At 33.2% G+C, this 15,142-nt stretch overlaps 1 protein-coding gene across 1 annotated transcript; it reads left to right on the top strand.

Annotated features, from left to right (window-relative positions):
• Positions 1-12,968: 12,968 nt before the first annotated feature.
• Positions 12,969-14,472, top strand: LOC122300488 (BSD domain-containing protein 1-like). The gene has a single exon (XM_043111188.1). It carries the CDS (start codon positions 13,076-13,078, stop codon positions 14,285-14,287), a length of 1,212 nt encoding a protein of 403 aa, XP_042967122.1. The 5' UTR covers positions 12,969-13,075; the 3' UTR covers positions 14,288-14,472.
• The last annotated feature ends 670 nt before the right edge of the window (positions 14,473-15,142 follow it).

Raw genomic sequence — 15,142 nt, forward strand, 5'->3', positions numbered from 1 at the left:
AATATCCTCTTCTATGGAATTCACCAACCAGGTCATGACCATAGAATTTTCAGCATCCAAAGTTGCATAGGTAGCATCATCTGCTGCAGGAGCTATTTTTTCACCAGTCAAATAGTCCATCTTCTCTCGCCCTCGAATGTACATGCGAATTGATTGAGACCCTCACAAAAAATTATCACAATTCAAGCAGATTGTGGTAATTTGAATAGAGTGAGACTCAGAGTTGGTTCCATTACCTTTTGATGGGTTTGTAGTAGAGGATAATGGTGGGACAATAGCGGACTCAATTGAAACATTAGACATGGTGCTACAGCCGAGACAGAAAACTGGAAGAGAGTCAGCAAGCAATTGCCTGCTCTGATACCAACTAGAGAATATTTTGGGAATAATTTCCTTATTTTTTTTTACTTACACGATTCCTACTTATAGGAATTACAATAAATCTAAATTAGGAAAAAGAATAACTCATTAGTTACTTAATAAAGATACATTCCTAATTTATAATCATTGACTAATTATTGCCTAATTTACAATTATGCAATCTTGGTAATTATTGCTATACAATTTTAGCAGTTATACAATTTTGGTAATTACTTTTATATCTTTTTTATTTTCTAACATGACATCATTAAAAAGGATCCGTAGCAAGTAAATAGACTGAAGAAGACAGTGTGCTAGTAGAAACTGTAGATAGTCAAAAAATGGAGCCGCCCGTGACCCGACAAGTGCTGCAAAACCTTGAGGCCTAACTCTATGAATTTAGTGTGGTTGGAGATTATCGCCTGATGTTGTTGACAAACGGGCTTGAGCAGAAATTTGAAAGCTCTATGTTTCTATTTAAAAATTACCATTTTCACCCATCATATATAAAAAAGAACCACATTGCTTCATTGACCTGGGTTTGGTTTTTCTATAACGATAGTATGGCCTAGCAATTCTCTTCCATTAATGTTCCAGACTTGAATCAGAAACTCTTTACGCATCAACCACCAATCTTCTTTCCTGAGGCCGTCAATACCATGATAGGAGCAAAGATCCAATTTTCTGATAGGACTGATTTTGAGATTATTGCAGAATCAAAAATGCTTAGTACTTAATATGCTACCTCTGTTACAACCATGTCTCGGAGGTTAATGGTGAGAGTGAGTGAGGTTGATCATCTTAACAATCAAATATCTGAGTTACGACAGAAGCTTGCTAATAATGATAAAGAGAATAAAAGGTTAAATAAAGAAAACAAGAAGTTGAAAAAATTTGCAGACCGGTATGCTCATGATCTGCAACCATGAATAGAGGAGATGGAATGAGAGAGAGTTCAGATACAAGGTAAATATCGGTAGATAACAGCAAACGTTCATTATTTACGAGAAAAATAGGGGCAGCCTGTTGTTAATCTCTCTGGCTTAGTAAGAAAACTTTTGACAATATATGTCCAGCATATCTTGTATTTTTTTTTACTAAATAAGATTTGAAGAGATGATAGCTTGTCTTATTCTTTGTGCTATATATATAAAATCAGCCTTAAAGTCCATCCAATTAGCATCAAATTTTCTTTTCATTTTTATAACTCATCTGCATTCTTTTAACATTCTCACTTTAAGTTTTAAATTCTTTTTTCAATTGCTCATTCTTCTAACATTCTTCTAGATTCATCTATGAGGTATTCTACACCTCAATCTCCTGTTCTTTCTACAGCTGTCATTAGTGCCATGCTGCAGTAAGAAACAATTTGGCTACTAAGTTAGACTTCGATGCTATCTACGACTTGGTGAGTCTCGGAACTCGCTACTCATTCTCTATAGTTGCTTTTTTCCAGCAGCTACAAGTCAGAACCCATGAGATTGAAAAGTTTAATGAACAAATTGGTGTATTTTAGCGATTTGTTCAAGAGTCTCACACAAGGGAAAGAATTTTTCAATAGAAAAATAAACAGTTGAAATCCTTATTAGATTCTTCATTCCGCTTGCCAGTTCTCATGGATAGAGATGTCATGATATTGTACGAAAATAATGAGTATCTCAAACATGAGGCTAAAAAGCTCAAGTTTATGTAAAAGTATTTATAAAAAAATTCTCTCTATTTTTATTGACTCTAATCTATTTTTTAAGAGATATTCATAGCATACATCATACCTATTTATCTTCTAATCATGCATAATCTATCTTCTGGCAAAGGTTTTGTGAAAATGTATTTTAACTGATCGTGTGTGCTTGTGAACTCTAGTACTATATAGCCCTTCTGCACATTGTGACACCTCCAAATCTCACATACGGACACGTGAAAATCGAGACGTCAGGATGATGACAACACGGGTCACCACCCTATTGCCAAGTGCCAAGTGTGTGTACATGCAACAAGTGCATAAATAAAAACATGCAACGGATAACAAAAGTCTTATAACTAAGTACCATAATTTTTCTTTGTTTAATACATACCCGTTCAAAACATACATAATAAAATATTACAAGCCTCCAATATCGTTTCAAACCAAACTATAGGCATAAACTCCAAATCAATACTCCAGCGGAACCGCCTCCTCGGGCTCAGCCTCCTCCTCCTCCTCGACCTCTGCATCAAAATCTACAGTACCAAAATGGTGCCGCAGGTAAGTAAAGATCCGAACGCCACAAGATAAAAATATATTAAGCTCAAACAATATGCATGAAAGAATGCCAAATGCACACGTCCTATAAAACCTCAGTTTTTCACGCACGCCAAAATCTCATTTTGGCCCAAAAGATATCCGTTAAACAAATCCTTGCTAATATCCTAGATAATGGCCCAAATCAATAACACCACCATTTTCCCAGAAAATAGATCACAAAGCCTCAAACATAACCTTGCTATTTTCCTAGAAAATGGCCCGTATCCAATATCCCAAACCCGTTCCAATTTATTGCATGCATCATGATCTTCCCTAGGGATCATCCGCACACTTTGGCTCCCGTGCCACACCGCAGGTAACGATCACACATGTAACACCTAAATGAGCAATACCCAGTTCTCACACCCAGCGCATACCTGGACCAGGCCATCCTCTAGTCCCCGCCACCCTAGAGACCACGGAGTCGACACAACAGCCTTACCGTATCGTGCGATCTGGTCGTCGTTCAGCGACAACCCAGGGGATTTCACTCAGTATTATCCACTCCCGAGTGACCAGAGGAGCTCCATCGAGATAATACCCCATTCTGGCTTGGGGTTGTGATATACACGCACCCGAAAATCTATTTATGCAAATAACACCGGTTTTTCTCAATTAAATAAATGCACATGAATGCATCATGCAATGCACACCTCAAGATACAAATCATCCAATCAATCACAATATCAACAAAACCAAACAACTCCGTCCTCAATCCATCCGACCCCCGACTCCTCGGACTCAGTCCAGAATTAACCAACCAGTCAAATAATTAATTGTAAGAGTAATAATATATTTAAATCTAAAATAGAGTTTGAAAAATACTTATAGCGTTATAAGATACTTTTTGAAGGATCACGACGTTACAAAAGATGGAGAAAAAGTAACGTAACCGTGTAAAATACACTGTGGTCGTGGGTTGTAAAATACCCACTTTCGAATGGGGACAAACCAAGACTTGAAATTGATAGGAAATTTCCTAGAGATGTTTATGAAGCTAATGGAAGTGAGTTTTGGCCGTGGGTAGCGGTGGAAATGGCGGTAGAAGCGAAAAAAGGGCAAATCGGAGTTGAGCTCGTGGGAGCTGCTCCGGCAATGGATCGGGGCCGGAAATGGGTGGTTTAGGATGGTAAAAGGTAGGTGATGAAGTGGTGAAAAGATAGTGGCCAGAGGTGGAGCGACGGCGGCGGAAATGCATAAAAACTGTGTGGCTTAGATAGACCCTCGGTGGCAAACAGCGACTCGGATGAAGGTGAGATTTGGTGGGGAGGTGCGCCGGCCGGAGGGGGAAGTTTTTGGGTGGGCGGTGTCGGCCACGTCGGCGGCGAGCGGCGGTGCTGGGCGGCACAAGTTGGACGGCGATAGTGAGGAGAGAGAGAAGACGCGCAGCGCGCGGGGAAGAAAGAAGAAAGAAAATGAAGAAAAAAGAAAAGAATGAAAGGAAAAGAGAAAAAGAAAAAGAAAAAGAGAAAAAGAAAAAGAAAAGATGGAGAAAAGAAATGAGGTCCAATCCTCACCCCCGGAGTCCAAAAATTGATCCGACGAAAACAATTTTAAAAACTATAAAACGACTAAAATAAATTAAAAACCACATCAAACTAAAATAAATCCAATTAAAATACTCTTTCAGTGAAAATATACGTGAAAACGGGATATCACACACATGATCTAAAAGAAAATTATATCTAATTTCAATATGTTTAGTTCTAGAATGTTGTAATGGGTTCTTTGAAAGATTTATAACACTTGTACCATCACATTTGATTAGAATGTGATTATACACGAGTTTAAAATTTTTAAATTGTTGCTTCGTGCAAAGCACTTGAACACAACAACTACCTGCAGCAATATATTCTACCTCAGCAGTAGGTAATGTAACAGAATTTTACTTTTTACTAAACCATGAAACAAGTGCATGACCTAAAAAATGACATATTTTACTAGTACTTTTTCGATCAACTTTACAACCAGCATAATCTGCATATGCGTAGCTGATTAGATCGAAAGATGTGTACTTAGGATACTATAACCCTAGATCAATTGTATCAATAAGATATCTAAGAATACGCTTAACTGCAGTCAAATGAGATTCTTTTAGAGATAATTGAAAATGAGCACATAAGCATACACTGAACATAATATCTAGTCTATTAGCTGTCAAATATAATAAGCTACTAATCATATCTCGATATATCTTCGAGTCAACTGACTTACCGGTTTCAACCTTATCAAGTTTAGTAGATGGGCTCATTGGTGTTCCAATTTCCTTGGCATCTTCTATCCCAAATTTTTTGAATAATTCCTTAATATATTTTGACTGATTAATGAATGTTTCACTTTTTACTTACTTGATTTGTAATCCTAGAAAGAATGTAAGTTCTCCCATCATACTCATTTCAAATTTTTCCTGCATACTTTTAGCAAAAATTTGACACATATTTTCATTAGTAGCACCAAATATTATATCATCAACATAAATCTGAATCAAAAGAATATCATCATTTTTATGTTTAATGAAAAAAGTTTTCATATTTAATCAAAAAAGTTGTATCAATTTTTCATTTTGAAAAATATTTTTCAATCAAGAAACCAATAAATCTCTCGTACTAGGAGCTTGTTTGAGTCTATATAGTGTTTTTGTGAGTTTGAAAACATGATTTGAAAAAATATGATTTTCTCCAAATTATGTTTTCAAAAGCTGGAGGTTGCTCAACATATACCTCTTCATTTACAAAACTATTTAAGAAAATATTTTTAACATCCATTTGAAAAAATTTTAAATCTTTATGACAAGCATATGCAAGTAGCATTCGAATAACTTCTAATCTTATGACTGGTGCATATATCTCATTATAATCAATTCTTTCTTCTTGATTGAAATATTGGACTACAAGTCAAGTCTTATTTCTAGTAATAACTCCAGACTGATCTTTCTTGTTTCTAAAAGCCCATTTTGTTCCAATAATAATATGATTTTTAGTTCTAGGAATAAGTGTACAAATATCATTTCTTTCAAATTGATTCAGCTCTTCTTTCATAACTAGAATCCAATATTCATCAAGAAGTACTTCATCAATATTTTTGAGTTTAATATGAGATAGAAAAGTAATATGATTGCAAATATTTATAAGAGATGATCGAGTATTTACACTTCCTGAAAGTTCTCCCAGAATTTGTTTCATTGGATGATCTTTCATAAATTTTCACTATTTGGTTACATCTTGTATTAAATTTTGATGATCTTTCCTGATATCTTTATGTTGGACTTCCTCTATTATGTTCTCTTTGTTGGGATTGAGACTTTCAATATTATTTATACCTCTTGTTTCTTTATCAATAGATTTCTTGGAGAGTAGAGAATTAGATTAATCAAATACAATATGAGAATTAGATTAATCAAATACAATATGCATAGATTCTTATACAGTTTAAGTTTTTTTTTATTGAATACTCTATAAGCTTTACTATTAATAGAATACCCGAGAAAGATATATTCATCAAATTTTACATCAAACTTGCCTAAATTATCATTGTCATTCAAAATAAAATATTTGCATTTAAATACATGAAAATAACTAATTTTGGACTTTTTCTCATTCTAAAACTCATAAGGAGTTTTATCTAGTTTAGACCTTAGCATAACTCTATTTATAATATAACATACAGTACTTACCGTTTCGGCCAAAAAATAATTAGGTAAGTTGTTCTCATTGAATATTGTTCTTGCCATCTCTTGAAGAGATCTATTCTTCCTCTCTACTACCTCATTTTGTTGAGGAGTTCGATGAGCATAGAAATTATGCATAAAACTATTTTCAGCACAAACATTTTCAATATTTTTATTAACAAACTCTTTTCCCCTATCACTTTATATACCTCATCTTTATGAATAAGAAAGAAGACCCAAATATATTTAGAGAAATTATCAACAATAACAAAAACATAATATTTTGTTCCTAAACTTACAACTCTACTTGATTAAAAAATATCTATGTGTAGCAGTTGTAGTGGTTTAATAGTGGAAATATGTTTTTTGATTTTAAAAGAAATTTTTGTTTGGTTACCAAATTGGCATGCATCACAAATTTTGTTTTTAAAAAAGTTTTCTTTTGGTAAACCTCTCATAAGATCATTTTTTGAAAGTTTCATGTTGGCATGATCTAGTCTTTTATACCATAGCCAACTAGTTTAATTTTGAGTTAAAAAACACATAATATCTTCTAAGACAATTTCTTCAAATTCAATTATATAAATATTGTTATTTCTAAAAGTAATAAAACAAACATTACAATCATGATTATTTAAAATAATACACTTATCTATTTTGAAAGTAACTGTAAATCTTTTATCACATAATTGACTTATACTCAAAAGATTATACTTTAGACATTCAACAAGTAAAACATCTTCAATTATGAGAAAAAATTCATTACCAATTTTAAATATTCCTTCTTCTTTAGTTCTAAGATAAAAAAACTTATTAATGTCTTCCGTCATATGTCTTGAACATTCATTATCTAAAAACCATTTGTTTTTCCTTGTGGATGACTTCATGCATACCTATAAAAGCAATTAAAATAATTTTTCTTAATACCCAAGTTCTTTGAATCCTTCATTTATTAGTATTAGAAGAAACAAGATTTTTAGGTACCTATATGGCCCTAATAGTTATTGTATGCTTTCTTCTAATAGGATAAACATTATAATTAGACCATTTCTATTACAAAAATTACAAATAATATATGGCATATATGAAAAACTTGAGTGATGGTAATATGACAAATATGATAATTATGATCATTTCTATTAAAAAACTTGTAAATAGTATCTTTTTTGACAAAATTATTTTAATGAAAAGAATTTTGAATACTGGATTTTGATGTAAAATGATTATTAAAGAAATTTTTATAAGGTTTGTATTTTTGTTTTGGCATGTATCCCAAGTCTGCCTTATCAAAAACACATATTTGATTACCAAAAAGTTTTTCAAATTTTTTTTTCCATTCGTAAAATTTTCAATAATATTTTCTAATTCAGTTATTTTATTTTTTAACTCAAGATTTTCATCTTTCGAAACGATGTTTTCTTTTTTTAAAATATCAATTTCGTTTGTTAAAGAATAATTTTTCTTTTTCAAAGTAGTATACTTGATACCCAATTTTTTAAGTTCCTCATATATTTCTTTCAAAATATTTTGCAACTCTTCATATGAAGGATCTTCAATATTATCAATATTTGTTACCTCAGGGTCATCTTTAGTCATAAGACAAAAATTTGCTGATTCTTCATTGCTTGCTTCATTGTCTGAACTACTTGAATCATCATCTTATGTAACTTTCATTATTTTCTTGCCATTGTTTTGATATTTCTTTAACAGATGACAGTATACCTTGATATGTCCAGATTTATTACATTTATAACAAATTAAAGAGTCATTTTTATCTGAATCTTTCTTGGAAAACTTTTTGAAATATTTCCTTGGAAGAGCTTTATTTTTTTTTAAGAAGCTCTTAATTTTTCTTATTATCTTTATAATTTTTTCATCTTTATCGTCACTTTCCCCATCTTCATCACTTTCACTTTCATGAAAAACATCTTGGCACTTCAAGCTCTTCTTTGATTTTCATTCTTATTATCCTCTTTTCAATGTGTACTCATGGGTGTAAGTGATCCGATGAGTTCATTCACTTCGAGTTTCTTGAGGTTTCTAATTTCAAGAATCCCTGTCACTTTTGATTCCTAGCGTTTTTGTAGAGAGTTAAGAATTTTTCTTACTATCTCTACCTTGGAATAAATTTTGCTGAAAATTGTCAAACTATTTATAATGTTAGTAGAACAGGTGTACATACTAGAAATAGATTCATCATTATTCATCTTAAACATTTCATATTCATGAATAAGAATATAAATTTTTGATTCTTGGACTTGCAAAATTCCTTCATAAGTAACTTTCAAGATATCCTAAATTTCCTTTACTGTAGTGCAAGTCATTATTCTATTGAACTCATTTCTATTGAGAGTATTATATAAGAAATTTATTGCCGTTAAATTTAATATATAAATTCTATCGTCTTCACGATCAAACTCTTTTTTTCCTTTTTAACCTTTAGTCCATCAACCACTTTTGTTAGAATATCAGGTTAATTTACAATACATTTCCAAATTTTTCGATCTTAAGCCTGAATGAATATTCTTATTATAGCTTTCCAAAATGAGTAATTGTTTTCACAAAAGAGTAGGGGCCGACTACTAAATTGAGCTCACCAAATGAATCTGCAATGTTAGTCATAAGATCTTAACTCAAAATATAGTTAATCTTATAATAGAACTCTTGCTCTGATATCAATTGTTGCCTAGATGACTAACACAAGATATAGTTGAATTGGATTGTATTTAAAAATTAACAATTATAAATCAACTACACAATATAAAATATAAATAAATACGAAGCAACAATAAATATAAAGAGTACGGGTAAGAGAGAAACAAATTCAGTATATTAATAAGATTCGGCCCCACTGCCTATGTCCTCGCCTCAAGCTACCCCTTGAATATTCTCAAATTCACTATTCAACCTCTTTCAGGTGGAGATAGAAATCTATTACACATTTGAACAACACCACTACAAAGGATCCGTGTGGAACATCATCTACACTTGTAATCACCTTACACGTGGTAATTTAACTATTCTCTGTGTAGAACACTTTCTACACGCACAAGGGTTATACACACTTTTTTACTGATACAAGAGCTGATAGTGGGTAGGTTATCAGAGAACACTCCTCAATGAGTGAAATAATAACAATACAGCGCAAACTATATATCTTTAAAAATGAATAAGGGTTAAGGTTCAATACTTAGAGAGCAGAGATTAAAAGTTTTGAATAAATGTTGCAGAACTTGCAATGATATGTGTATACTCTTGATGTTGTGAATTTAAAGATCTCAATTGAGCTATTTTTAGGTATATGAAACTTCATATTCAAATTTGAAAAAATTCACATGTCGAAGACAATATCATTCACTTTTCAAAAAATTCAAACAAAAGTTTCTTCTTTTTCAATTGTCAAAGATAACATCATTCATTTTTCAAAAAATTCAAATAAAAGTTTCTTCTTTTTTAATTGTCAAAGACAACATTATTCATTTTTCAAAAAAATTCAAACCTAATCTTTTTACTTTTCGTATATAAGAAAAAGAATATTATTTACTTTTCAAATTTTTCAAACAAAATCATTTAGATTTTACATAAGTAAAAAAGAACATCAATTACTTTTAAAAATATTTAAATAAAACATGCACATATGAATGATGATAATCAATCACTTTTAATATTTTCAAAATTCAAATTTTTAATCATGTCATGTATATGTGAAGGATGACAATCAATCATTTTTTAAAAATTCCACTTTAATTTTCAAAAATATTATATACATGTGGAAAATGTAATTTAATGTTTTATGATAAAATATTAATTTTGAGTCTTAATCTTAATTTTAAATTTTTTTTAAGAGATCTACAACATTACTCTATGAGTTTTAATGTTAGTTTATTCTCTTCTTGATCAAGTTTGGTTCTTTAATGTGCTTAACTCCATTATGTAGACAACTTGAGCTTGTGACTCTTTTATTTTTTGAATTCATTTCTTATCATTAAAATTCATGTGTAGATATATAATTACACGAAACTTGAAACCTTGGGTTCAACAAATCTCATTGTCAAAGCTTGTGCACCCTTGAACTTAGTCGGGACACTATTTTGAACATCCAGTATTAATAAAATAAAAAAAGGGTGGTAATTAATTTTTCTCGTTGAATCCAAAAATGGGTAGCTAATAATTAAATCATATTTGGAACAAACATATATAGGTGAAATTTAATGTTCTACAAATTATTCACACTCTCTCCCTTCAAAGAAGAGAGTTCTTTGGGAAGTAAATAATGCCACTAATCTTAATTTCCAGCATTCCCCAATGAGGTTCTGTGTCTACCTAAAAAACAAAAGGGTCATGTTGTTGTAAGAACTACATTACTGGGCCTGACCATAGTGGGACCTATCTCACGTTTTGTAGGCCAACGGGCTAACACCCTGCCCTAAAGGGTCTGGTGATTTTGGACTTTGCACAGATCAATGTTAATTAATTTTGTGAAAGAGTAGATTATATTGCTAGAGAAATAGCATTTGCAGAGGCCGGATATAGGCACATATATATACATAGCCTCATGGGAACTCCTCTTTATCTCCCACTATTCCTTAGCCTCCTGTCCAACCTACTCCTCCACCCCTTCAATGCTGCCGCTGCCGTAAACCACCTCCGTGGCACCGTGGCTAGTTGTGGTTCTATCACTGTTACACACTCCATTTCCCTTAAACTCATTAAGTCAATCTGCCAACTATGCTTTCTCCGCAGCATCAGATGGGCACTTTCCCAATGTGTTCCACATGCTATGTAATCCCCAGATACTAAAAAATACTAAAAAATAAAGATCCGTGGATGAAGTTTATGATTAAAGACGAGACTTTTAAAAAGTGGATCCGACTTTAAAAAATTATTCTTAAAACTTGCTCTTTTTACAAAGAGTTCATACGAAATTTGTTTATTTAGGATTTGTACCAATAATTACTTGAAAGACAATGTCTTTGGTGCAAGCAACAAAAATAATATGGTATAAATACATTCCAATGCCATAGATAGATGTTTGTAATTGTAACAGTACTGAACTGGGATACCAGTTTCCATTTGTGAGAGCTCCAAGAGATTTCTGCCAAGAAAGATGCAGTACCCACACCAATCTGAATCTAAGAAAGTGTTACGGGTGCCAAGTCAGGAAGGAGAAATTAATTCGAATAAAGGGGAGCGTCCAACATAATCGAGTCCGGTACAATAGGAAACTTTTTATTTGGAAATGTTGCTCTGTTTTGAAATAAATTCATTAGCTTTCAATTACGTATTATGCTTAATTTTGGAAAATTGAATAACGAGATGACTATATCAATGTAAGAGCTTTAGCATTAGACTCATTAAATTTATCTTTAAAATTTGATGAAAAGTAAAAATTTTTCTTAAATCCAAAATTTTTATATCTATAATTCCACGTTAGATTAGCAATTAGATTCATCAAAATAATAATATGATATTATTTTTTTAATAATAATATTTTTAATTTTTTTTTCTTCAAATTTTGTAATTATACTAACCATATAGACATTAATAATTTAATTTAGTACTTAAATAATTGATTTCCAACTAATTTAGAATAAAATAAAATAAAACCATTACCTGTTAAAATTAGAATAAAATATTAGTTTGAATGTGGAATAGTAGACTTTCAAATTTGAAAGAATAACAATAAATATTTTAACTCAAAAATTTCTAAAGACCCTTTTGATGAATTCAATGTAAGTTTATTTTAAGTAAATTTATTAAAATTTAAAGATGTATTAACTTTTGATTAAGCCAATACTAGTACTCTAAGAAAGGAATAAATAAAGATTATGCAAGAATTATTATTTCAAACTTACTTTGAAGAGGTGGGTTCCTCGTGAACCCAACAATTTTTCCGTTAACCAATTCAACATAGGTAAGACACGACAACTTGATCTGGTGTCCTTCCTTGTTGAATCTTGCATAACCCATTTCACTTTTTAAAAATATTTTAAATTTGTTTTAAAACTCGTAACAAAAAGTTTTAAATAATTGAAATGAAAAATATTTTAGCCATTATATAAAAATAAATTTATAAATTAATGTGATCTTGATATAATATATCAGATTATAAAATTATTATTATTATTATAAAATAACTCTAATATATTTTATAAAATTATATCAATTTATAAATTTATTTTATATAATTTTTTTGTGTATGTTGAATATTATTTAGAGTTTAACGTTGGAGAAGAAGAATATGACGTGGAGTACCTAATGGTATGACTCGTGTATTCCCAGAACTACCCGTTTTCGTAAAACACGTCAAAGAATGGACATTGTTCATATATTTCCATGGTCTGATCTGTTACGTTTACTACCATAAACTACACACATTTCATACGGAGTAACAGACTGATAATTTCATCTCCCCATCATCTTACTCGTTTTCTCTGCCTTTTTTTAAAAAGAAAAGTCAAAGACAAGTGTCGGCGATAAAAGAAAAAAAAAAAGATTAAACTCATATTAGTAGGAGTAGTTCTGCTTATGCAGGCCGTCGGAAGTTGACTTTTAACGGAATAACATTTAACGGTAATTATTCTATAATTGTCGTTTTAAAATTAACAATATTTTATTTATATTTAGCCGAAGCAGAATATAATTATTATTATTTATTCCTTCCTTCTTTCTTTGTTATTTGATTCCTCTCCCTCTATCCGACGCTGCTCCCACCACCGTTTACACGTAATTTCTTCCTTCCTTCCAACTTTTCCCTCTCTCCCATGGATTTCTTCACCTCCGTCTTCACCGACGGCCCACGCTCCTCCGATTCACCCCAGCTCCAATCACCACCCCTTCTCGATGATCATCTTGTTCCCGATGACCCCAACCCCGTTCCGAGCACGGCTTGGAGTTTCGGCGGGTTTATCAAGACTGTCGCGCGCGACCTCGAGGAGCTCGGATCCGGTTTGAAGAAAGAGACGGCAGTCATTCGTGATGTCGCCTCCCGTGCCGTCCAGGACCTCCCGGCTTCTCTCGATGCCGGCGCCTCAGTCGCTCAGGATTCGCTCGAGTCGGTCGGCCAAGCCATCGACGACATCGGGAGTTCGGTCTGGAAATCCACGACGGTGATCATCTCTCACGGTAGGGACACGCTTCTAGCCCTTCATCCTGACCCCGATACCTCTGATACTATATCTATTAATAATCGAAGAACCATCGCTAGACGATCGACTAGTAGTAATAGTCAGCGTTCGGATATGAAGCCTTACAGTCGGTTCGATGCGCAAGTGCGTTCAATTCAGGGTGATATAAATACTTATTTGGAGGAACCGGAGGACGTGGATAGGTACGACCAGTGGAAACTAGGGTTTTTATTGGAGGAGAAAGGGGAGGACATTGAGAAATTGATCGGGCAGAATGGTGTAATTGGAGAGATTTATGGGAAGGTTGTTCCGAGTAGGATTGATAGGGAGACCTTTTGGAGTAGGTATTTTTATAGGGTGCATAAGCTGAAGCAAGTTGAGGATGCAAGAGCTAAGCTCGTCAAAAGAGCGATTTCCGGGGAAGAAGAGGAGGATTTGAGTTGGGATTCTGATGACGAAGGTGAAGAGAATAATGGGGCTGATTCGAAGGTCGATTCAAGTGACCCTGACAACGTTGAAAGTGTTGAAGTTGGGTTGGAACGACAAAATGAAGAGACGGGTGGCGTTGTCTTGGAAGATAGATCCGATGAGAAAGTGATGTTGGAGGAAAGGAGGAATAGTGTGGAATCTAGTGATATTTCCGTTGTTTCCAGCCAACCGTCGCCGGAGGAAGAGGACCTTGGGTGGGATAAGATTGAAGACATTAGAAGCAGTGATGAGAACAAAGGGGAGGATGCTGTTGGGAGCGCAAATAGGCTTGATTTGCATAAGCGGCTGGGCGCTGTAGAGGAGGAGGATTTGAGTTGGGATATTGGAGATGAAGATGATGATCAACCTGTTAAATCGTGATTAATTTAGGTTTTGAAAATCGCAATTGTTCTGACTCAACAATGTTGAGCTTATACTCGCCCCGATTGGGTTTTCCTGCTAGTGTTCATTCATATATATGTAATATTTTGATTATAAAGATGTAAATCCTCCTCTATTGTATCAGTTGTTTTTTAGTTGAAGTGGTCACATTCCTTACCGTCTCATTTTGTAGTTTAATTCAAGAGAAATGCTTTAGTTATAAGATGATACGTTAGATTATAAAGTTACTTACATTATAACATAGATATCTAAAGTTACTTATATTATAACATAGATTTAACTTGTATGCAAGGAAATCTTCTCCTCTATTAAAAGCTCATAAGGCAGGCCCATATAATGGATGCCGCTAGATGGCCTCTTGGTCTGCTAAGGCGGCGCCGGCACAAAAGCTGAAGCGGACACATGACCACAATCGTGCGGGAAAAATCAAGGGCAAAGATGGAAAGAACTCATCGTCCCAGTATCCTATTATGACAATTAGCACTCGAGAACCTATGCAGGCAGGTGGGTGAGAAGTACGGAAAGCTCTAAATCTTCTAACAGCAAGTATGGAGAAGCTTGACGATGTGCATCTACAAGATAAAGAGATCAGGGAGCCATGCCTCATTAATGACACTGATTCCTGGACTTCATGCTGCATTAATTGCGTCACCAGACATCACGCCGCATTAAAAGATTCTGATTAAGTAAACAGTTGATGAGACATATACTCCATGAGAGAGGATTTGGGTTGTCCCTCATCAGAAACTTAATCTAAAAATCGATCATCATGACCCAGGTATGAAAAACTCTCTCTGATTCCTCTACACTCTTACACAAACTATTAAAGAGATA

Source organism: Carya illinoinensis, chromosome 2 (assembly GCF_018687715.1).
Source record: "Carya illinoinensis cultivar Pawnee chromosome 2, C.illinoinensisPawnee_v1, whole genome shotgun sequence".
Lineage (NCBI taxonomy): Eukaryota > Viridiplantae > Streptophyta > Magnoliopsida > Fagales > Juglandaceae > Carya > Carya illinoinensis.

Bases quoted from the DNA above. Each gene is read 5' to 3' on its own strand.
- LOC122300488 (XM_043111188.1), top strand. From the start codon at position 13,076: ATGGATTTCTTCACCTCCGTCTTCACCGACGGCCCACGCTCCTCCGAT.